A 25,003-nucleotide genomic window follows, 5' to 3' on the forward strand; every position below is an offset into this window, starting at 1 on the left:
AGACTGCCATGAGGTGACCCCTCAGCCTTCTCTTCTCCAAGCTGAGCAAACCACGTGACCTCAGTCACTATTCATAAATCTTGCTCTTAAGATCTCTCACCACCTTGGCTGCCCTCCTCTGGATACACTCTAATAGTTTGATGTCCTTGTTATACTGAGGTGCCCAAAACTTCAGTGTAGAGTGGGGCAATCGCCTCCCTCAAACAGCTAGCTATGCTGTGCTTGGTGTACCCCAAAACATGGTTGGCCCTTTTGGCTGCCAGGGTGCACCGCTGACTCATATTCAACTTGCCATCAACCCAAACCCCCAGATCTCTTTCTACAGGGCTGCTCTCCAGCCTCTTGTCCCCCAGTTTGTACGTATAATCAGGAGTACCCTGTCCTTATGCTGAGGTTTCTTTAAAAACCAGGTGTCAAGACAGGAAGAACCATTCTCCTTTCTTCATCTCTTCTGGCATCCCTCCTCCTTATAGCTGTAACCTCTGGGCAGAAAGACAGGGCAGGCAGGGAGGGCCAGCAGAGGATGCCTGTAAGAGCCCAAAGGCTGATTGCTCTTGCACATGCTTTAACTTTCTGTTTCTCTAGGTCCTGTATCACAACCACATCTTTTCACTTGAGAAAGTGTAACAGATCACATTTCAAGGCCCATCAACACAACTCCAAATCATACCAATGGAAGTGCTTGCTAAGGCCTCCAGGAACCTCCCCTGCACTCCTTGTGCCCTTAATTACTGTCAGACTCCCTGTGGCCACCCTCGCAATCAAGGGGGAAGTCAGGTAAGCAGAGCAAAGGCCGCAGCTTCAAGGACTTCCCCTATTTTCCAGGGCTCACCAGACAGCCGATAGGATCATTGCTTCCTAAGCCAGGGGCTAGCTGGATCCTGTAACATATATATCAATACTGATACAGATATAAAAATAACAGGAACAAGGAAAAAAAAAACAACCAACAGTTTTAGGCAAAACTTCATCCTATAGTCTTACAACCTCAAAAACCTGAAAAGGTGCAGCATCGTTTTATGAATTCAGCCAAAAAGATAAATAATGCTTGTGCTCCCCCTGTTGGCTCTGTCCTCAGAACACAGCTTGGCATCAATGCCTGCAAGTACTGAAGTTTTTGAATAACCATAATAATACGTATGGGGCTTCACCTCTTTCAAACATGAAACTTTGCCTTAGTACAAAAAGGAAACACTGTATTTAATCACAATCAGAGTGAGAAAGCACTTGTGAGACATGAAAAACAAAAGCTGGAAGTTGTTTTGACTTAAACAAAAACAAGAGCTTCTGAAATACCCATCCTAAACAAAGTGTTGTGAAAGGTACATAAAAAATGATGAAGAGACATATACGTAAATGAAGGAAAGAAACAACTACAGCTTACTGTGAATAAATATTTAAACCCAAAAGGCAAACTACCAGGCACAGTAATCTGCACGCAAACCTCACAGACAGCACTGCTGACGGCTGCAGCCAGCTACGTCTCGCAGGTGTTTGGGAGGACTTGAATGAGTGGATAGACTCAGCTCCTCCACGGTACCCTGCGCTCGCTCCCCGAGCCCCTCGTGTGCTGCTCGACACCACTGGTAGCTGCCAGCTGCCAAGAGCCCAGCTGGCAGTGCCTGGGACCCAGCCTCCATAGTGCGCCGGTTCCCATCACTTTGGCTCTGAGAGGACCCCTCAGCCTCCGCTCTCTACCTGCATAATTTCTCGGCATTGACATCTTCAAAAAGCTTAGAGAAAGATGAGGGTTTCTGTAGGAATAAGGGTAATGTAAAAGGGTGGCTACCTGGAACAATGTCAGGTTTTTGGAGAGACCCTTAAGGATTAATAGTAATTCAGCCATATTAATGGGATTCAAGTTTTTTAAGGTAAAAAAAGTAATACAAATTCCAGATCGCTATTAAGAGCAAAATTGGATCTTGAGAACCTCTGAACTTGTCCATCTTTCCTTCAATACACAATGGAAGAAATAACAAAATTTGAGCACAACTCTTTGTAAATTACTTAATATATCTTCAGGCTGGAGAAAACAGGTATTTGCACATACAGCTATATTATCTCTGCTCAGATAATATCCTAGTCTAACCTTAAACTGCCTTTCAGGAAAATCTACATATTGTAATCTTCTTAGGATTTTCTTGGCAAGTCAAGTTTACCTACATAGGTAAATCTGAACATTTAGATTTTAAATACTGCCTTCCTTCACAAGCTGTCTTTTCCCATTAGGGTAAGAGCTGGAAACAAAGATTGTGAATTGTCGTGTTAGAAAGGGTTATCTGTCTCTTAAAACCACGTTTGATGTTTTCTATATGAAAATACTTCAAGTATGACACATAAAAACTACGTATTATTTTATTTAAATAAACCAGATTAATTAGAATCAACCAATAGTAGTCAACTAATTAAAAAATAAGCAGTAATATAAAACTGAATTCAGTTTTTAAGTCCTAGTCATAGTGATACTGAATATTCATCCCTGCAGTATGCAGGAGTCATTCCTCTTTCAGTGAACGCATAAATGCAGGCTCTTTGTAAATCCATTCAGACCAAAATACATCCACATTCCCCCACTACACTGTGACCAAAGACTCTCCTAAGAGCTACTGAAAATGTTATTTGAGGAACCTCTTACTGTGTCCAGCTTCAGAAAAAGAGATGCTAGTCTCATGTAGACAGGCACACTGAATCAGAGTAAACTGTAAGCAGATGTCAGAAGAAAACTGTTCACACTCAGGTAATATTGAGAAACAAGCAGCAGCATCCCCAATCAAAGTTTAAAGAGACCATCACCTAGTTAAGAGGACCTGTTCCCTTTCCTGTTTTATAAAAAACTGCCTGTTGTTATTCCTCAGTTATAACATGATGCCACATGATGGCAGCAAACACCAAGCTTTAGCCTTACCTGCACAGGCTGTTCACCTCCTGTTCTAAAATCTTCAAGCTGCTGTGCATGCCATGCAGCTACGCCGTAGGGCTCCTCAGCAGTCCTGCAGTCCAGAGGATTTGCACGTAACTGTTCTTTAAGCCACATTTGAGTCCTCACTGCTGGCTGTATGGGAGCTCCACTCACAGCCTGTTGTCCCAGAGTTGCGTATCTCTGTCCGAAAGCTTCACAACTGGCTGCCGTAGGTTTGCTTTCAGGTAAGGCACTGTAGGTCAAGTCTAAGGCATGTCTCCTACTTGAGGAATCTGAAACAAAATCGTCTTTGCTGCACGTTTCAAATTTGTATTTGCAGTCCAGTAGAGAAGATCTTTTTTTCCCCATTTCTTTGTCCTCGATTTTTAGCAACTCCATGCTATCATGCAAACAACTTGGCCCATTTGTCCTTAATTGTGGCGACACAGCTTTGTCTGTACTAGTCCTGGAGTCCACTGAATGACTACTACCATCTTGGCTGAAGGTATTTGGTGAGCTGAGTTTAGACAAGGAGGACCATTTTCTTACCGGTCTTGCATCTTTCATGTCAAGAGAATTGTCCAGGGCACCCTGATTTCTGCCTCCTCCTGACCGTACAAAGCTTGTACTCCATTTTGAGCCATCAGACTTGAAAGCTTCCTTGTGTTTGGAAAGTGAAGAGCTGGCATTAGACGGCATCACATGGGCAGTGGGAATAGAAACCAGTGATCGGCTGGGCTTAAACGAGGATGTACCACTTGAAGTTGAATGATCTGGAAAGAGAGATTTATCATGTAAATAAGTACAATATAGAACTCATATTAACATCAGTGCCCAGAGGACAAAACATCAAATTCAAGGTGAAATGCAAAAATAAAAGGGAACAAGTTTCTTGACAAAACACGGTCTTCTGAACCATTCAAGATTATGAGAATGGAAACCTATTAAAGTGGGAGATTTTCAAGTTTATTTTGCTCAGGTGCCATCACTACAAAAAAAAAAAAAAAAAAGAGAACTGTGCTAAGCGGTGGCAACAGCAGCTCCAGACACAATTTTCAGGCTGTGGGCAGAAGGCAGCATTCATTCCCCAGGCAGCATTCATTCCCCAGCTTCAAGGTGGCAGGCTGGATTTCTCCCCCACCCCACATAATTTTAAGTAGCTTCTATATCACAAATGGTAGAGGTATCACAGTTCAGGAGCCCCAGGACTGGTTCCTCTTCTATCACCCCTCTTCTCATTTTTTAAAGGCAAAACAATTCACTAAGTGCACTTTGTAAAATGGCAGTGCTGGAGACGAGCCAGTTTAATGACGGCCTCTTGGACAGAACTATTCATCCCTTTTGGATCTCACTGATTTCAAACTATACTTCCCCTGGTGATTTGCTAAAAAACAAGATGCTGAAAAATTTTATGTCCCATTTTAGGTTTTGTCTTACTTACAGACCCAAATACAATACCACACAGAAACTGTGTGTAGCATAATTTATGAAATGTATCCCAAGCTGAAATATCAAGAACAGATAAATCAGTGAGGTTGATATTCAGGAGGGGACAGAAGAGCAAAGATGAGAGAGGTAAACGACAGGTCACTGGGGACTGGCTGAGGCTCACACACCCAGCAACATGTGCCTAGCATCACAGGCTGTGGACAACCAGAAATAAACACCTAATCCTCTCATTAGAAGATCAGCTCCCATCAAGTCACATGGCTGCACCTTAGCAAGCTCACATTGCTCGTTAGGTTCACGGCAGATAGACAGAATGAAATTGCTCTAATTAAAAGACTCTTTTGGGGTCCTTTTTGCCAAGAGCAAGACAGAAACACTCTTCTAATTTCTCTCATCCTAACCTAGAGAGAACTTATTTCTTTGAGATTTGTCAACTGCTACAAGAGTTCATAGTGGGACAACTAAAAAGAATTAAAAAAAAAAAAAAAAAAAATCAATCAATTGCTCTAGAAGTACAACTGACATACCCAGTTTGATGGCTACACTGGGTTAATGTGATTTGGTGAATGCCAGAACACATTATTAATTGGGCAAACTTTCAAAGGATATATTTGACTCAATATACCATGCCCCAGATAGGAAAAAGAAGAGAGCTTCCAACGGTGCAACAACTTTTAAAAATGGCAGTACTTCTTTTCCTATGTATCCAAATAAAGATAACCTTACAGCCAACTTGCATAGTACTCCTTATTTGGGACCAGACTCCCTCATTCCTTGCACTTGCAGCACAACACAAAATAATATAGCCCTACAGCCACACTCCTCATGAGAAAAATGCATTAGAGCCCACAAAATGCTAAACAGCTCTTTGATTGATACCTGTTTATTGCATACTTGTCTTCTGGCTCCTAAAGGAGCCAGGGCCCTAAAAAGGCAGAAATTCCTGCTGAAGCTTTCCTGCCTCTTAATGGGTCACTGCCCCACCATGTACCCTCCCGTTTCAAAGCGTAAGCTCACATATTGTGTCCTGCCTCTACCCAGCCACCTACTTTCACAGTAGTTAGAGAACACAGCTATCTTTAAGACTTGATAAAACTATCAGAGCTGGCTGAAATGGACCAACAGTTTAAGAGTTATTCATAGGGTGCTGATTATTGCTGTAAAACACACACAGGATGCTCACACTAGAGAAAGTGAAATGGAGAGAAGAATACTAGTAGCTTGTTACCTGATGGATCATGTTGCTAATGAATGTGAGGTACCGTTTTTTACATGCAAGATGAAGGTCCTTCCCTCCTCCCTGTACTTCTTTCTTAAAAATTCCATACTGCAGAGACAAAGATATTCCTTGGCTTTTTCCTCTGTCTTGATATTGCTCAAGAGATGGAACATGTTCAAGAGGAAGACAGAAGGCCACACTGCCCATTTCAAGTGGAAAGAACCACAGTCTTCTGACCAAACACATTTGTGCCCACAGCTATTGCAGCAGCAGAGATGGTGATATGCAACACTACCAGTTCTCAAAACTGTGATATGCCCACTGCATGTAACCAATCTGCCTGTGCCAGGTGCAATCTCAGCTCCTCTCAGCTCTGCCTTCCTGTCTTCTCTTGTAGCACAGTAGTGGCTATCTATGCAAGCACCTCCAAATCAGGTACATCTTGCTAATCTGCATAGCAGAGGCTGCCAGCTTCCAGCCCTGCTCTGCAATAGAAATAAACATACCCAGCCATCTCTGGCTGAGGATGTCAAAGCAGTGACAAGAAGGTGAAAGAGGTACATGACATGATGGAGCTGCAGTCTCAAACATACATACTATGAGATGGAAAGCACAGGGTTAGAGTTCTGCTTTCTGGGAGCATTCAGCAGAAGAGCAGGGAGAGACAACTGCTATCCTCGGGAGAGTAGGGAAGAAAACACACAGTAGAAAGAAATGCACCTCTTCTTGTACAGGTACTCCTTAGCCAGAGGTTGCTGCCTTTGTAACACTCAAGCAAACTAACTTTTGTACTGTACCTTACCCAGAAGCTGCATCTGACACAGCACAAAGTCAGTCCTGCAAAGGAAGCAGCCACAGGCTTTTTTATATCCAAAGAAAATAGAGTATATTAGGATTCAAAAAGAACTGACTGTGGAGACCTACATTTTAGGCTATGCAGATTTCTGTGAGTAGAAATGTCACAACTGCAAGATAAAGGTAAGAGAAGAAACCCTATCTGTATGCATGTATTTGTAAAAGGTAAATACAGTTCCATACCAAAAAAAATTACAGTAGTCTCTAATACAGCATTTTCAGTCTGACATACTGACTTACTGTCACCTACACGCGGTCTTCAAACTAGAATTAAAAACAATAATAATGAGAAGTGTATGATCTCCTTTACCTGTTTTTATTAGAGTACAGAGCTACTCATATCCGGTAGATTTTTATTTTTCCTTGTTCTACTCTAATTTTAAGCCCTGAGTTCAGATCTAAACTGCTTTTCCTCACTTCAGATTCTAAACTCTTCAAGCAGATTTAAACTTGGAATGCCATGTACATCCAACTACAGCTGATGGATGTCTCTGATAATTTGTCTCAAAGTGAAACACAGCAATTCTGGCTTCAAGTTGTCCTAATTAGTCTTCCCATTAACGCTCACTGAAACATATGAGAAAATTCACACTTCTTCTTAGAGCATATTGCTTCAGTCTGCCTTGACTGCAGGCTCAGCTGGAAAAAGAGCCAGTCTGCGTTCTGAAACATCTCCTCACAACACAAAAAAAAAGAAATTCAGAAATTTCATTGAAAATAGGAGAGAATCCAGAAAGCACCATGGAACTTAAAAGACATTACTTCTTCTGTAGTCACAGAAATAAGCTCCATCTGGCCAAATCCTGCCAAAGACTACTTTATCCAAGCAGCAGATTTTTCCCTTCCATACAGTCGGGGGTAAGGAAATGCCTAGTTCAGAATTAAAAGTGCTCTCTTCTCAGCATTACTCAAGTTTTCACTTCATTGAGCTAGTATTTATTTGAAGATTACACACACTCTTAAACACGGCTTGTGTGTCTCCAGACTTGTTCAATACTTAAGACTGTGCTCATTAATGAAAACTTAAAGAGACAGGAGGAAAAAAAAAAATATAGCTAGTTGCTACTGGTTTTCCTTTGAACAGCAGCAAGATCATATGTCAAATTTTGCTTTTCAATTATCCTAATAACTTTTTTTTGTGCCCACCACAAAGCTCCCTAGAGGACTTACCTAATAGGAGTAACATTTTAATACCTGATGCAATAGTTCCCAAACTACATAAATAAGAGAATTGGAAAAACTGTACTTTAAAAACATGCTACAAGATTTCTAGCACATAATAGCAACAGATGGAATAGAAAATTAAGAGCATTTCATATGGCTTTCTTACTATCTTACGGTACACTTCTGAACTATGTCATTACTGCATATCTGGCTCAGAAAATAATAACAGAAGCAATTTTGGTCTTACTAAAAAACTCATCACAGAAATTTTGTTTAAATGGGAGACAGCACAGCAGAGACTTTCTTCTGAAGAAGGGGGAGAAGAAAGAAACCCTCCAACATAAAGTTAATGAATGCCTCCTACTCATTTACATTTTCCTGTGCTACATTTTTTAAATCACTAGTGCCAATTATATTCATCATAACTAGAAGAAATCTCTGAAGCCATTTCTCAGGCCAGATACACAACGCAATCGTTCAGCTACTTAAAATCCTTATCTGTTGCCCAAGTCAGTCTTAACGCACAAGAGACAGAGAAGGTTCACAGTAACCTTGAACAACTCCTTTAGCTGCAAAGTGAAACTAGCACTTTAAGAACCCCCATCTACAAGATATACTTCTTTATGTGACAGTTTCTTCACTGCTCCCAATAAGATATTATCAAATAACAGCAATCAGCTAATACAGTTACCCAATGCTAATCAAAACCAAAATGCATATAATGCATATGTTTATGGAATGGATGCATATCTAATGCCACTGAAAAAAGAGAACCTTCCTTGTGTGAAGGACTTCGAAATTTGATATTTTATCCAGGCTATAATTAGAAAGCCCTGACCATGGAGTACTCCGGTATTAAAAACAGCTGACCTTCTCCTCCTGCCCTCCCCTCGCACCCCCCAAAACACTGACATAGATTACCCCAATCCAGGAAAATAAACCGAATTATAATATTAACTGAGCAGGAGATAAACAGAGGAAGTCAAGCCTCTGTTATACAAATTGAAGGTCTTGAATCTGGCTGCGATTTAGTGTACAAAGGTTCTTACATTCGTTATAGGATGTTGGTTCTTCTGAATGCTTCTCTGAACTGTTCTGTAATTCTTAATCGCATGGACCCCAGCAACAACCCAGAAGCAATTCCAGTGTCCAGCATATGATTTACTGAAAGGGCAATGAGTCTTCATTCTACCATGCAAGCATGTGCCTGCCTCCCAGAAACTTTCTCCAAAACAGCTGCTTTCAACAATAGAAGTGTCTAACTCTCCTGGGAGTTGGTCAAAAAACAAAGACCATGGAATGATGTGCCATGACAGCAGTATTTATGTTATGCCTGTGTTCCCCCCTACCTACCTACTTACAAACTGGACTAGCCTTAATGCAGCATAGATAATCAGATGAGCCAACTGAGAAATTTCAAAATGGACAGGCAGGAGGCCAGCCCTAGCAAAAAGCCCTAAAGAGACTGACTCATCAACCTCTGGAAGCAAAAGCATGCCTTTTCAGGGTGCAGTAGCAGTCAGAGGAACAGTTTGGGTTTGGTTAGGTTTTTTTGTTTGGGGTTTGTTTTTTTTTTTCTGTCGAGAAATCTTCACCATTCTCTTTACAAGCCCTGTTCATATTACTCATATTTTGACATAGTAAACTTGAAGAGGTGAATGAATGGAGGAAATCTCTGCAAATAAATCTCTTCCAAAGAATAAATAAATACAAGCATGCATCATAGAAAGCTGTATTAGAAACGGAAGCACTGCAGACACAGGAGAGAACTGTTCAGAATGAGAAAGTGAGCCCCAAATCCTCATACAATTCCTAAACATTATTTGTTTATAAAGTGCTGTGTTTGTACAGCAAGAAACTAAAACAAAAGAATAACAAAAAACTTTCTAGAGGCAAAATATAATTTAATACTAACTAATTAATACTAATTTAAAATAAGACACTGTTAAATACTAAAATACTGCCAGTAAACTTGAGTTGCCTGTGTCACATCTATGCCTTCAAAGCAAAACAGTGATGTGGTGTGCAGAAGCAAGTTCAATTAATGTTATGTGGAAAAAAGAAGCAAGTTCACTGGCTTCCAGCATCACCAGTTACCGTACTGGCAGTGTTGATCAGAACTGCTTTACATAAGAAGTGGATAGCAAACTCCGAGTCAGTTCTACTTTATTTCAAACTAATTCCTGTACAATTTTCTGGAATTTACTGTGTTGCATACCAAAAGAACCCAAGTTGTACCTACAAACTTGCTAGTTTTAGAAGTTGAAGTTATTTAAAATCTACATAATTCACAAAGAGTATGAACAGTACAACCCTGAATAATACAAATGCAAACTTACAAGGTTGCAGCTGAGACAATTTTCAAAAACTGAAGCGATTTTGTTGCTTTTATTTCTTCCCTTCAAACAGTAGCATCTCAGAGTAAGACACGTGATGAAATACTGGTAAAGCTACTACCCCTGAGCAATGTTATTGTAGAGAGATGGAAGAAGGAATAAATGGTAGGTCAGCCTCACAGGCCTCCTACAACCTACAGAAATCAAAAAATACTACAAGAGGAGTTAAAGGATTTTTAGTACAGGGAGCAGAAAGCAGTGTTGGCAAGAGTAAAAGCTGTACACAGAAGTACCAGGATAGCATACACACTTATCCAAGGAAGGAAATGCAGAGGTAACACTCAGTTCCAGCAAACGGTAAACAGCTTCTCAGACGTCCTTATGAACAAAAGGAATACTACGTACATATGAAAATACTTTAACAGAAGCTTGACTAACATATCCCATCTAACTTATTATGAACTGGCCGTTTGGTATCATCTTCATTACCCTCCTCTACAGTTAATTACTTTCCTTTTTTCCATTTGCAACATCTCACTCATTTCCACAACCCTTCCAGCAAACTCACCTTCTCCCTTGTTTGCCAGAGAGGTAATAAGGTAGCAACAATCCTACTTAATGTAAGAAGTGAGGATAACACTCTCAACTTTCAAAAAAGGGGGAGTGGGAAACAAGCATGTTCTAAAGTTTGGTTAATGAAGCTTAACACAGAAACTGATTGTCACTGAACAAGAGAAAATTATACTTTGTCATTGAGCAAAAGAAAATTATTTACTCATAATGGAAGTTATTTACTCATATTTCCCTATTTTCATACAATTTAAGTCCTGTTCTCAGCTTACCACATAAAAGGTTGCTTTGCTTCACTCAGATTTACCCACTTCCCCAGAACACAGTATTGACAAAGAACATGCCCTATAAAAGCTACTACTTCAACTGTATTCAGTTATAGTAGTTAGGTACTTAAATACTCTTTCAGAAGTCTGCTCTTTGACCAACTCTCATTAGGATACAGCATACACTCTCCAGCTTTGATTTATTTAAAAAGTGCTGTCCCGTACTTGAGAAGTCATCACTGTACACCAACATCAAGTTTCTACCACACCTTCCGAGATGGTAGATTTGGCAAAAGCCTCATTAGTGAAGTTGTTAGATTCCAGCAACAAGGACAAGCAATTAAATGATACAGTGGACCACATTCATGTAGACGTGAATCTTCATATGTCAAAGGACAGCATCTTCATATGATCTCAACTTAGCACTACAAATCAATCTCTGCATTCCAGTGGCCACTTCAAGAGCCAAAATTCCTAAATCCATCACTTGTTAGATGACAAGAGGCAATCTGAATATCTTCCCACAGAATTGCACGAGAGATCAAACCAGAACCAGTGCCAAAATGAAGCACACAATGGAGATCATACATTTGCTTTCTTGAAGATCATATATTATCAGTTTAAAAACCACTACGCCGGAAAGAGACAAGCTCAGTAGAAAGTGTTAGTTTTCTCCTATGTTCCACTGCAGTCAGGTTTGAGGTTAAAGTTCCCAATATTAATCAAAGTTAAAAGACATTTGGTAAAACAACCTGCCATCTAAACCACCCCTCATTAAAAATTAATATACATTCTCTTGAAATATATAGCTGATTTTTTTTGTCCAAGAAGATATCAGGTAAAATGATCCACATTCTGCTTAAAAAAAAAAAAGTTCCTTTAAACTAGCTGTTGGCAATATCTATTATCACAAGTCTCAAATAGTAAAAAATTTACAGTGTATTTCACAAATACAGCTTAACAAAAACTTCTAACAACATTTTGTGCTTTGGAACAGTTGACTTCAGGGAGACTGTACCAAGCCAGTACACCAGTTTTTGATAGGGGTAAACAAATACAAACTCCACAAACAAACAAAAAAGGGCAAAAATGTATGAGTGGTATGGTAAAACTCCTAAAACTGAGGTTTTAACAGGCACTAGATATATACATGCAGAGAGAAAAAAGAAGACAAGAAAACCCCCAAGTCCCCAACATATTGCATACACACCAATTACACTCATCCTGCTTAAGGGATCTTAACATAACTGATATTTTAAGATTTAATACAAAATAGTACTGCCTACTAATATTTCTGTGAAGTGACAATTTGCCTAACGATATCTAGGCTAATAATACTCAGATGGGGAATCCACAACTCCAGAAAAGAAACATCCTCAAACAAATTTAATAACTTCCTACTCTTGAGCCAGATCTGGGTCAAATTAGCTCACTCACATGAAGCCCCTATTCAGAAGATGATTTAACAGGGGACTAAAGAAGAGTAGCATTGCATAGAAGTGGGATGCTGCCACTCCAAAATGAAGTCAGTCCTGTGCAACAAGGAAAGCTTTAATGAAGTAGCACACAGTTCAAAAAGCAGCAGGTTAAATGTTTTACAGGGAAAGATTATTCAGCAAAGAGAAATAATTACAGCAGTCAACTACTGCAAGATTCTATTCTGCTTTCCTTACTGTACTCGATTATTCCAGATGCCAATGTTAGAGAAATGTGAAAGTACACATTAAAAGCACATGAGGCAAATACAATACTATGGGGTATTTAACTGAAGCAGAAAAGATTTCACAGACTGTATCTGATCAGAGAGTCTAAAGTAAACAGCAGGTAAGCCCAAAAGCAAATTTTTACTCCCTACCAGTCACTGGAAACAAGTTACAAATAACTACGATTGGTCCAAGCTTGCAATGGCCATCCAAACTGAAAACTGGGTTTCTGAGTCAGATTTGTTTGCTAAATTGATCTACGAAGACAGAGGCTAACCTGACTTACATAAAGTCTCTTTAGATGAGAAAACTGAGCATGTTAAGACAGAAGTAGGTCTTAAAAGAATGAACGAGTTTTACCAGAATACAATAAAGCTTTTAATTTATGCATTTTGCCTCCTTATCCCAAGGATATCACACACCCACAGCCAAATATAATTGTGATTTCTAGAAACACAACATAATAAAGGATGCTCTGAACAATCATTTTCAAAGTTAAACTTTCACAGCAGTAACTGCCACACAAAGAGATACCCCATCCTCAATGCTTTCTCTTTGTGTACCTCTCTGCCTACCAGCTCTTCAGCATTCAGCTGTGGTGCTATTATTACTGCCGTACATATACAGTATCTGATAAAGCTGTGCTACAGGATGTTCATAAGCTGCTGTATGAGTCCATGGGAGTAATGTGCAACTGGCCACCACAAAATAGTAACAAATATTATGTATAAAATGTGGATGCTCCATGTAAAAGAGCAGAAACTGAACAAAAGAGAAATTTTGTACCCCAAAGTATCTATCTTTGTTTTTCAGCAATCTGGAGCTATTTTTAAGAAACAGTTATATAACTAAGTAGAACAATTTTTAGATTAACAGTTTCTATTTTTTCCCCCCAGATAAGAGGATAAAGCAATATTCCAGAACACCAGTCAGATAATCAGGCAACTTAATTTTGCTGAAATAAAAGTATCAGTGAAAACTTATACCGCCACAGGGGTTTTTTTTCCCCTTTGTGGTTGGTTGGTTGTTTCTTCTTTAAAAGTCCCGATCTTAACTTGCATTTGCCTTTTTATAAAGGCCATCTACAGCTTCCAATTCCATTTTCCAACAACAAGCACTTAACAGTGAAGACATGCAGAAATCAAATATCCCCCTAGGACCTTCATTAAAGGTAATGGCTAAAGGAAAAAGAAATACTATGGATGTCACAATATATCTGTCCTCCTTCCTTTCTGAATCTGCAAGATACCCATGCCACAAATACCATCTACTTCAACAGCCGCCAGATACTCCCTCTTGCTGGCATTACTTCTTCATCCCCAGCTAGGCATGACTACAAAAAAATTGGAGTAACTTGGCCCATCAGAACAGAAATCCACCCCCACCCTCCAGAGGGGGAAAATCCTAGGTATTTTTGTTCTCTGTAAGAGAACATCCAGTAGCAGGAACATACCTACCTCTCCACTTTCCTATACCAAGACAGACAGAAGTTGTACTTTCTCAGGCTCCAAAGAAAACTTATTTGTATTATCCCAACTCTCTGACTTACTCCAGGTGCCATCTCCAACAACAGCATTCCCAGATTAGCTAGGCTGATGCCTTTCAGCAGTGAAACCACCTCACCTAAGACATGAAGGGGAAAAGGAGGTGCATGTGAGGAGAGACTCACACGAGGAGAGTTAAGAGGAGAGATTCCCTCTAACCTGAGGGACCAGAGCAAAACCTGAGGGTTCCCACAGAGCACTATCATTCCATGCAGTTAACACTTTGTTGTTGACCAAGGTGTATATCAATCCCTTACATTTTATTCGTGAGTACAGGCAGAAACAAAGCCTACAATTTAATGTCAAGTAACTTTAGAAGGTTAGATCCCACTTTCAGCTTCCAAGGAGACTGGAGTTCCTGGCTACATTTTTGGAGATCATTATCCATTAATGAAAGTTTAATCCCTGCTCCTACTAAGATGGTCTTTAGCTTTAAAATATCATATTTAGATTCATCTGGTACCCGTTCTCTTCACCACTAAGCAGTGGATCTCTTATCTTGGTTCACAACCCACCAAGAACAACTCTTTCTAACAGGAGCAGCAGCTTTCAGCTTTACACCAGGCTACACAAGTGTGGAAGAGAGGACATACCTTCATCTTCATTTTCTCTCCCAACCTCATACTCCAACCCCATTTCCTCTACTGATTTCCCCCTGTTGAGCCTTACACACAGTAGTCATCCTCCTAGTCTACCTCTGCGTTCTCACTTTGGGAGCCCCAGCCCAAACTCATTATCATAGAATAGAATCATTTAGGTTGGAAAAGACCCTTTTTTTAACCTAACACTGCCAAGTCCACCACTAAACCATGTCCCTAAGTAACACATCTACACTGTCTTTTAATTACCTCCAGGGATGGTATTTAACCACTTCCTCGGGCAGCCTGTTCCAGTGCTTGATAACCCTTTAATGGGTGACCCTTCCAAGTATCACACAGGCTCCTGTACAATAAAAGCGTATGTGTATGAGCTTTTACCAACATGGAAGAAGAAATCCTTTCACAGGCAGAAGCAGGTGCTGTAAGCAGCCACAGCAGTGAGGCTGCCATGTGTCCAGAGAGGCAGGAGGATACTGCTTGACAGCTTTCACACTGGTCCATAGCAAGACTGTCTCCGTCTTCCGTCTTCCTCCTTCCTCCTGCTGCAGACAAAGGTCAGGCCAGGTCGCCAACACAGCCAGCTTGCCGCAGCACTGCCACTGCTACGTACCACTTGGAAGTGGTTAATGTACCACAAGCAATTTACTTAATACACTTTGGGAACGCCTGCATCAAGCAGTAATCCCTTCCAAGGGCCAGAAATCATCCCCAGGAATCCCAAAAATTCAACTGCTGCCTCAAGAATAATTTAGCTCACTGGGGAAGTCTCTCCCCTTCAGATGCTGATCCCCAAACGATAACAGAATAATATGTTAACAGTAGGTTACATTCAACTGCAATAGGTCTGCTGAGGACCTAGCGGTCTTGGTCTACGTAATTACTTACCAAGACTTGGGAAAAAGCAAGATATTTAAAAAAACCAAACAAACAAAAGTGAAAAATACCTATTGCAGAAGTAGATCTAGCTCTCTATTTTTTAACTTTTACATTCTTAGCTTTGTTACTCTACCCTTCATTTACTATATAAGACTCTCTCCCCTTCCATTAAAGCTTCTTGGACACTTTACTTTAGGTCTTTGGTTACAAATCAACAGCTTACTCCACATGTAGGTCACCATCTGGAACCCAGCTCAGGTCCCAGAGGATTAACCTTAAATTGGATTTGAGCATAGCTCTATATCCTGCAGAAGTAGTCACTTTTTATACTTCAAAAATTAAGCATCATTATCATTATTTCCCAAACGAAAAACAGGAGGCAAAGTGTTACAACAACTAGCCTGATGTCACTTCGTAAACCTTACCTGCTTCCTCCCACTGCTCTCTACACTGAGCAATACTGGCAACCCTGGTATAATGTATATATTTTAAACTTCGCAAATTCAAGCAGAACAAAAAGAAGGAATAAACTGGGGGAATGGAGGGTAAGAACCACCTGGAATTCTCAGCATTTTCCTATAGCAACCAGAAACTTGACACATGGCAAAGGAATATGACAGTCCTACTACTAACAGCAACATTTCTGAAAGCAACAGCAGCGTGAAGAAGATATGCAAAAGTTACTGAATTCCATCCTACAAAACTGATTATAATGTAATAAACAGATGTGGAAAACCTCAATTTTCCTGCACCTTTTTTCCTACATCATCTGTCTTCCACCATTTTGATGCTAGCTTCTAATATTTTCTTTTTTCAGACACACCTGTGAATCCATGATAATAGATTACAGACTGATGATAACTGAATGTTGTTCCATTTCTAATACATAATTTCTCTACAGCATAAAACAAAGGAGAGGGATTCACATTTCTGTAACGCCCACAAACAGCCCTCCCTCCAAGACCTCCACCTTCCCCACACACACTCTGAGGACTTAATTTTGCTTTTTTTGGAGGACAGATGATAGTTTGAGCAAATGTGAATAATACACTGGTAAAATTAGCAGTGTTAATTCAGAGGCTATATTTAGAATTAAATCCCACTCTCTTAGGAAGATTTCTGTACCGTAAAAATACAAGCCTCCCCTCCAGAAGGGAACTATACTTCCTTGTATGTCCACCATCAAAGAAGCCACAAAAGATAATTTTAAAGGCTGGAGAAAAAAACTCATGCATATGACCACCTGAATAATATTACTCTGAAGTTTTCCTGGAATATATATGCAGATCTTAATGCTTACCAGCGTTTCTTCACCTGCTAGTAGTCCGTCTGTAAAGTAATGATAGTTATATACTATTAATCTGAACCTGTATGTCACTTTTTTTAGAAATATTCTGAATATTGAAGGCCATTTGTGTCCTTTGAAAAGGCTGGCTGAAAGATCTGATGTTAACTATAAACCACACTTAAACAAATAGATACCAAATTAGGAGAGAAATGCATAACGCCCAGTACAGTCTTTTATCTCAGCTTTCCCCAATGAAAATATTTAGCTTTGCAAACAATTTCCAAAAAAAACCCCATTATCAGCGGTTTATTACTTCTCCATTCTTTCACTGGCAATTCATGTCTAAAAAAGTTACTATTTCTCCCCCCACTGCCTATGCCAAAGAGAAGATGGAGTTTAGTGCCCTGACTTTACCATGATTTAGAAAATTTTATGAATTAGCACACTAATTAAATGGAAGTGACAAATCCAACTAAATCATAAGAGCAAGAAAATTTAAGTCATTAATTACGATAAATGCTTTAAAAGAATGTTTCTCATCTTGAAAGACCAGAAGTTCCTTTGCCAACTTATAGATATATGTCAGGTACCATTTGGTCCACCAATCCATCCTCCCTGGTATGAAAAACAACACTTGCTACAAATGATATAAACAGTCTCAGATTAAAAGACTTGATCCACTGTAGAGAAGAGAACTGTAACCAAACTCTAACTTGCGTATTTGAGATAATTTCTGTAGTCATTCAAGATAAAACATGCTAAAGCATTCAAAACAAAAAGAAGACAACACACACACAAAATCTTTCCTTGGTAAAGTTTTGGGGTTTGATCACCGTAATTCTAAAAATCAGTTTGGCATCTCAATTCCCAACAGCGTGGTTTACCTAGCACCTAAATAGGATGCTGGTTCAATGCCAACATGCCTCTCTGAGTACCCACTGAATCTCCCGCATTACTGAGCACAGCCTTCATCTTTAAACAAAGCATATCATATGACATAAGAATTGCAGAGTTCTTTTAAGTGCTGCTACCTGTAATGCTACCCAATCTTCTGAGCACTAACTCCTAGACAATATTAAAACAGAGGAGGGGTTCACTGTTTAAAAACAACTAACAAGCTTGAACACAATCAGAATTACATTTTTCTTCAAACAGTTTGGTGATCACTCCTCTCTGCACTCCATGAAAATTAGAAGACAGAGAGTTTGTATGTCCATTTTGTTGTCCAATGTGCACAATTATGAGTACAGAGCCAGAGCTGGGAGAGTAGAGAATGTTTCAATTGCTGCCTTTGATAATGGAAAGAATTTAGTGTTTATAAATTTATTTCCAGTTGTTGGCTCATATATTTGGATATTTATTGTACTCATCACTATGGTATCCAAGCACATTAGCAGTGCTTTGACCCATGCAAAACAATACAAAACTGTTTCTTCTCCGCTCTCCAACCTATTAAGAAACACCTCAGTTGTAGTATTACTAGCACAGCATGTTCCAGAAATTAAAAATAGAACTCTTAAAAAGCTAGACACAATTTCAGATCAAAGTATATCATAAAAATATATCATCAGGGAACAAAATATATCATAAAAGCTGCTGCAGGAGAAAACAGTTTACCCGGATCTGCTCTCTGGCTCTGAAATAAAGTCAGCTCCACTAGCTCAGAGAGTCTGAATTGTCTACTTACAGCAAGTATTTAAATAAAAAATTCAGATTTGTCTAATGATGTTAATAATTGAAGTCATCTTTCACCCCAGCAAAACACAAGAGACCCATTTTGCGCAATGCAGTATCTAACGTGTTCTCCAGTGTTACCTAATAGTACCAGTAAATCCCTAACATAGCAAATTGTAATGGCATTCAGCCCACATCCAAGCTACCAGGATGAAATGTGAAACTCTGCAACGGGTAGCAATTTTAGAAGCTACGTACAGATCTTCACATCACCACTCAACTGGTAGAACACTATAAATGCACTTCAGCTTTAGAAGAGAGGCTGACACAAATGATTTTTGATAAATCAAAACTAAACGTGCTTCACATTGCATAAAATAGTTTTATAATCAACCAATATTAAATTCCCTGTTGCATCTTGGACTAGCATTTGTAGGCAGATTAGGCACAATTACAATGTTGAAATGATGAAGCAGAGGAAACGGAACTGTATCAGTAACATAATTATAAACACTGAATGCAAGAACAGCTTCTTAACAGAAACCCCAAATATTTTTTACCCTGTCTTTCTGTACTACACTTTATTTTTAGATTTTAATTTATATTCTCACTTCTTATAGGCCAAAAAGATTAAAAATAAGCATGGTAACTGTGTTGTACATATATACACACATACAAACTCTCATACAATGCATATTAATGAAACTATCTATATAAGCACATATAAAAGATAAATTGGTTTAATTAGTCTCACAAATCAGTAAGTTTCAGAGGAGAAAAAAAAAATCCACGCTTCTCTAAGTCTGATATATGACTTCTGAAACACAGAACACCACCACACGTGTCATGCTCTCCATCAAGTCCCACACCTACCTCCTAACAGCTGGAATGATACCCACTCATGTAAGCAACAGTCTAATTAATGTCCTTCAACTTTTACAGTAAATTAAGGGTATACTACTCCCATGGGAGTATAGTACTCCCAGAGTCATATAAACAAGAACTCTTGGCAGTAAGTCACATCTTTTATTAATTCTACTAGACTATGCTACCTGCCAGAACTAACTAATTAACTAACTACCAGAACTAACTGATTCATAATATTCCTACCTCCTCTCAAATTCCCATTTTATTCCAAAACTTCAGAAGTACTTATTTAAGAGGTTCTGTATTTTTCACATTCCTCATCTCCTTCCAAAATATTCCATCCCAATTTCCATTACGGATTAAATAAATTTTAATTTCCATTAAAAAATTAAACTAAACTCATTCGTAAACACAAAACCTGCAATTTTTGCTATTCACTCATTATGTATATACTGCATCTTCATATTCTGCAAGAGTTTGATTATATCACTTACTGATATTAGTCTTAACATGTAGAAAAACAATGCAACTCTCCCAGACCTCATTTTACAAAGAAAAACAAGAAAAAAAAATCAGCAAGAAAAGAAGGACAAAAGTATTAGCGCACCATCTCATCAAGATATTCTAAAAGCAGAAATCAAGGTCTGTTTCTTCTCTATTTATATCACGTTATTCTTTTTAAGCCAAAAGATGATTCTCAAATCCCAAGTTTTACAAGAATTGAGCCATTAGTAACATCAGAAGTTACGACAAAGACCATAAACCAGGAAGTCTGGCCAGAACCAACCTTTCACCACTTTTTTTTTTTTTAAGGAACTGACACTGAAAGAATAGAAAAGTAACAAACTGGAGCAGTTTTGTAGGTAAAGCTAATCCAGCTGAGCATCCTGTACTAAAGTCCTCAGCATCAAGGAGTAAGATCATTTGAATACCTGGTAGAGGTGAGAGAGGTTTCATAGAAAGGTCTGAATGTGGAAAGCATACCTATCCTGTGGACTACTTCAAGTCAGATTTGTTCTCCCCTTCTTCTCCCTCAACCTCATCAGGAGAGAGAAGATGGGGCAGTAATGAGACCTGGCCAGGAATACTGAAGGTGGTGACACCAATGGGAGTTGAAAGGAGAGAGAAAGTAACATAAGATCAAGTTTAGACCATGTGTCACAGGGACAGCACGTTTCCAGTTCTACAGAAGCCATTAGTCACTTCACTCAGGATTTTTTAGAAGCTATATTAGACAACAGATATCCAAGCAACCTCCACAAAAAGTGCTATTGTTTTCTTCACAAGGGGTTTTTTCCATCATGAGTATTTTTTCTCCTAGTCTAGATAGGGCAAAAGAGTTCTTCCACAAGCAGTATCACCCAACAGAGCAAACTTTTCCAGTGTATCTTACAAACTTACAGCCATAATTTCCAAGACCCCATGTCCATCAAACCTGCAAATAGCCTGGTCTTCCCTTCAGTTCCAGTCCAGAATGATCCTTCATGGATCTATGACATCAGATTCACATAAGCATGAAAATAACCACGTTTTGGGGGCGGATCCTTATACTTTGAAAATAATAACCTTTTTTTTTTAGTTCTCCTCCCAGATGGAAAATAGCTACACACTATACCAACAGGACTTGTGTATACATGAAAGTAGAAAGTCATAGAGAGTTTAAACATCCTAATTCACAGCTTAGTACCTACTCAAGTTAATTTTAGATCATAAAATTTAGATAATCTACAAAAACCACTAGTGTGCATTACACACATCACACACATTTGGCACAGTAATAAATAAAGGCTGATTTTAAAATTATTGCTTTCAAGAATCCCATTAAAACACAAAGTTAAATAAAAAGGTCATTACACTATACTAGACAATCTTTTACCTGCATGCTCCCTTTACTAAATATCTGCACCATGAACTTTCCAGTTCTTAGTTTACTACTGCCAAAAGTAAAAAAAAAAAACAAACTCAGCACATCTCATTTGAATTCTTAATAGTCTCTAAAATGATTTCAACTAGACTTCCTTTGGCTATTAAGATTTCTCCAACACGTGCGGAGAACCACAACTGATGATTATGTGTGCCTCAGTGAATCTAACTCCCTTTCTAGGCACTCTGAACGTATTTTTCATTGACTTTTCAAACTGAGCTAATTAGAATTAAAACCTTGCTGTCACTCTCTACAGCAAAGTATGAGTGCATACAGACAGCTGACACAGTGAGAAAGAAAAGACTACCTCTAACCATATCAATTCTCAAAGGAAAAGCTTGCTCCAAAAATATCTCCCACCCAGTTAAAAAGTAAGTGTCTGTTTCTCTAGAATTTGTATATAAGATAGAACAATAAACTATAATCCTGTCCAGAATCTCTAGGTGCTCCTACAGTAAAACTTATAAATGGGAAAACTGAAAACCTCCTGCGACTTCATACAAAAAAAGCCATTCTTTAAATCAGCCTAGAAAGATTGTTCTATTTTTGAAAATACAAGATATTTTTAGCTTTTGACAGCGATGGGCTAACCCCTGATGGAAAAGGATGCACCACTAAGAGTTTATCATAGTTCATACAATTTAAGAAACATGCACAGGATGTTCAGTCTTCTGATTCACAAACCAACATCAAGAACAAAATCATTCTGTATACTTAGAATAGCAGCTCAAACACAGGGAGGCATGCATTGTTCTTCAAAGCAAGACACACCAAAATATATGTATATATTCAAACTCTGTTTTATAATATCTAGACTTGCTAAAAACTACAGGAGGTAATGCTGAGCCAGTACACAGTTTTGGCCAGGAAAAAAAAAAAAAAAAAAAAAAACCACAAACATAACCCACCCACCCCCCCAAAAAAAATAAATACATGAATGGCAGATAGTTAATTTTATTGGCCACACTTTTCCTGGTAGTAGCAGACACAATAAGAGCCAACAATCAGAAACTGTGGCTTGGTAGGTTCAGGCTGGACAGTAGGGAAAAATTTTTCACAAGGACATGCTATAGCACTATACACAAAGAGGCTGAGGAACCTGTCAAGGTTTTAAAGAATCAGCCAAAGTCATGGCTGATCCAGTCTGTGTTGGTGATGGTCCTGCTCTGAGCACAGGGCTGGAAACAATGACCTCCAGCAATCTGTTCCAAACCCCATTTCTATGCTTCTACAGCATGAAAATATCTAGTGCAAATTCTTTCTCAAGGAGACTAAAATCCTTATTAATTTTGCATTAAAAAAAAAAGAGACTGAATCAAACTATTTGCTTCCTATTTTCAGATGAGCTAGACTGTGGCATTCAAATTATTAAGCATCAGGTGAGTTGCAAGGAGCCAGCCTACACCCAGGTAGAATGTGTCACAGGCATTCAGTGCCAGGTGTGCCACACATTTAAGAGGTGATCGTCATGTCACAGCTACATTATTATTTGGCAAGATGAAAGCAGAATTTTTTCCACTTCCACCCCTTTTTCAGAGCCATACTGTCAAGTAGAGTACATTGTAATCTCAAAACAGGAATGTGATTTCTTCCAGGACAGTAAGCTCATGGGAAAGAAAAGGCCTTCTGCAATCCATTGAATTTGTTAGCAACATCCCTACAAACCTTCTGTTCAATGCCATAAGAGTAAAAAAAATAAAATAAATATCCATCCAGTCATCTCGAGGAACGAGAAATATATTGTAATGTAAGGACAATTAACAAGGAAGGAGATGCTAATTTATGTTTATGTAATCCATAAACGTAACATATTATTAACACATGCCAAGTATATTTTATTGTTACCACTTTTTGTATTCCAAGGATTAAGTGTCTGGAGGAACAGCAGCACAGAGAACAGTACACAGAACAGGATGCAATTCCTGAACATCACAGGAATACCAGACATACACTAAACAAGAAGAAATTGACCAAAAATTTGAAAAGTCACTCCTGTGTCTTTTACAAGAACCCTCGGGTTCCTACTAATCCAACAGAATTAGACCACTAACAGTCTTTGGTTTAGTCCTCCTCCACTGTAACACCGTCATCCCGGTTTACAAAACCAAATTAATTTCTCTTACAATTACATTGATTCTGCATGAGATTTAAAAAAAAAAAATATGCAAACCCAATCTACAATTGTCTTTGCCAAGCCACATACTAAAATACCATCTCTCTGAAAAACATCATTCTGGTTTTCATCGTTACAAGAAGAAACTTAGAAAAAGCTGCAGAGGACTGCTGTTTAAGAGAAAGGTTTTGCATTAGAGGGAATAAAACACATGGCATTTTTTCTTGCCAATGATCTTTCTCCCTCTAAGAACATACATAATTTTATTCTTGCATATACACCTAAATTGCCTTTTGATATTTTTTTCTGATCTTGCTAGTTAATAGACATTTTTAAAACAATACACACACATACACAGAAGATACTCTTTAGATCTATACAACTAACATTTCCTACCAGGGTTGCCTCAAAGCATTTTTCTGCAGAAAAAGCTTGAATATTTACTAAAAAGCTATTCATTACATAAGTTGTATTTGTTTTCGTAAGCAGAATGAGGCAAAAACTTTTCAACCAATTACACAGGATAACTACAATACAAGAACATAAAACTTCAGTGGAAAAATCATCTTTAATGGAAGCTTTTTCGCTCTAACAATTTCAGAGTAGTCAAGAGGCAAGAACGTACTTTAAGAGGTTTATTATCAATAGAGGTTACTAAAATAAACCAGCAAACCTTCACAAAGCCTCCATGTGGTCACTTCATGAGAGGATTTGCTATCACTGTGGGGGTGGGGAACGTAGGAGGATTCCACAGTAAAGAGAAGAGCTGTGGGTTTTGCTTGAGGGTTGTATTAAAAAAAAACACCACTAACAATGGGGGGGGGGGGGGGGGGGGGCGGGGGGGGGGGAGAGAAATAAAAAACTAAGCCAAATCAAGACACAAGTTTCCTCTCACAGGGGCCAATATTCTGCCATCCACAGGACGAGGCTCAACTTCTGCCTTCTAAGTAAACGTCATTCTGGACAAAAGCAAGTCCAGGATCTATATCCAGACAAAACAGATCTAACTTTAAGCCACATTTTAAGCGAAATAAAAAGAGCATCACAGGCAGAAAACTGAGGAGTTCACAGAGCAGCAGGCAAGATTTACTACACAAATAAAAATATATTTTAAAAAACCCATATTTTAAAACCTACTCTTTCGAAGTTTAAACATTCTTTTTTCACTGTCACTGACAAGTCATGATGACACAAAGCAAAAAAAGGTACTTTTTAAATTGAGACATATCCTAAGGTTTTCTTAGCAACTGGCTTAAAACTGCAGCATATTCAGATGTCCTATCTGTAGCATGATGCTTTTCCTCTTTTATTGTTAAGTTACAAAGGTAAAAAGAGTTTCTCTCAAATGGAACAGGGAGAAACAGACAAGGGTCCCAACTCTCACCCTGCAATCAAAAGGCTATTTACCACTACATTTCAATGACCATCCTGCAGCCAAAAGGGAACACAGGGCCTCCAGTTTTTAGGCCTTTTTTTTTTTCCTGGCAGTACCAACACTATTGATATTGTCTAGATCTTAACAGCAGAGCAACAAGAAAACAGATCTTAAGCAACAAGTTCATTTCAGCCCACTTCCGAATTCAGTGCAGCTCTCCACCCAAATACCAACTGCTGATCCTCACAACAGGTCACCTGGTGCTACCTGGCACATCCAAAT

At 38.8% G+C, this 25,003-nt stretch overlaps 1 protein-coding gene across 7 annotated transcripts in view; it reads right to left on the reverse strand.

Annotated features, from left to right (window-relative positions):
• Window positions 1-25,003, reverse strand: part of CEP85L (centrosomal protein 85L) — a 158,092-nt gene that overhangs the window by 71,891 nt on the left and 61,198 nt on the right. For 6 of the 7 annotated variants that reach the window (XR_012775243.1, XM_075498626.1, XM_075498627.1 and 3 more), the window contains one exon: window positions 2,906-3,672. Coding sequence is in view for 6 of the 7 variants with exons in the window: in XM_075498626.1 (XP_075354741.1) it covers window positions 2,906-3,672 (767 nt within the window). In the remaining variant the exon portion in view is untranslated. The remainder of the gene's footprint in view (window positions 1-2,905; window positions 3,673-25,003) is intronic. The other variant, XM_075498630.1, reaches the window with a different exon arrangement.

The sequence above is a fragment of the Mycteria americana genome, chromosome 3 (assembly GCF_035582795.1).
Source record: "Mycteria americana isolate JAX WOST 10 ecotype Jacksonville Zoo and Gardens chromosome 3, USCA_MyAme_1.0, whole genome shotgun sequence".
In the NCBI taxonomy this organism is placed as follows: Eukaryota; Metazoa; Chordata; class Aves; order Ciconiiformes; family Ciconiidae; genus Mycteria; species Mycteria americana.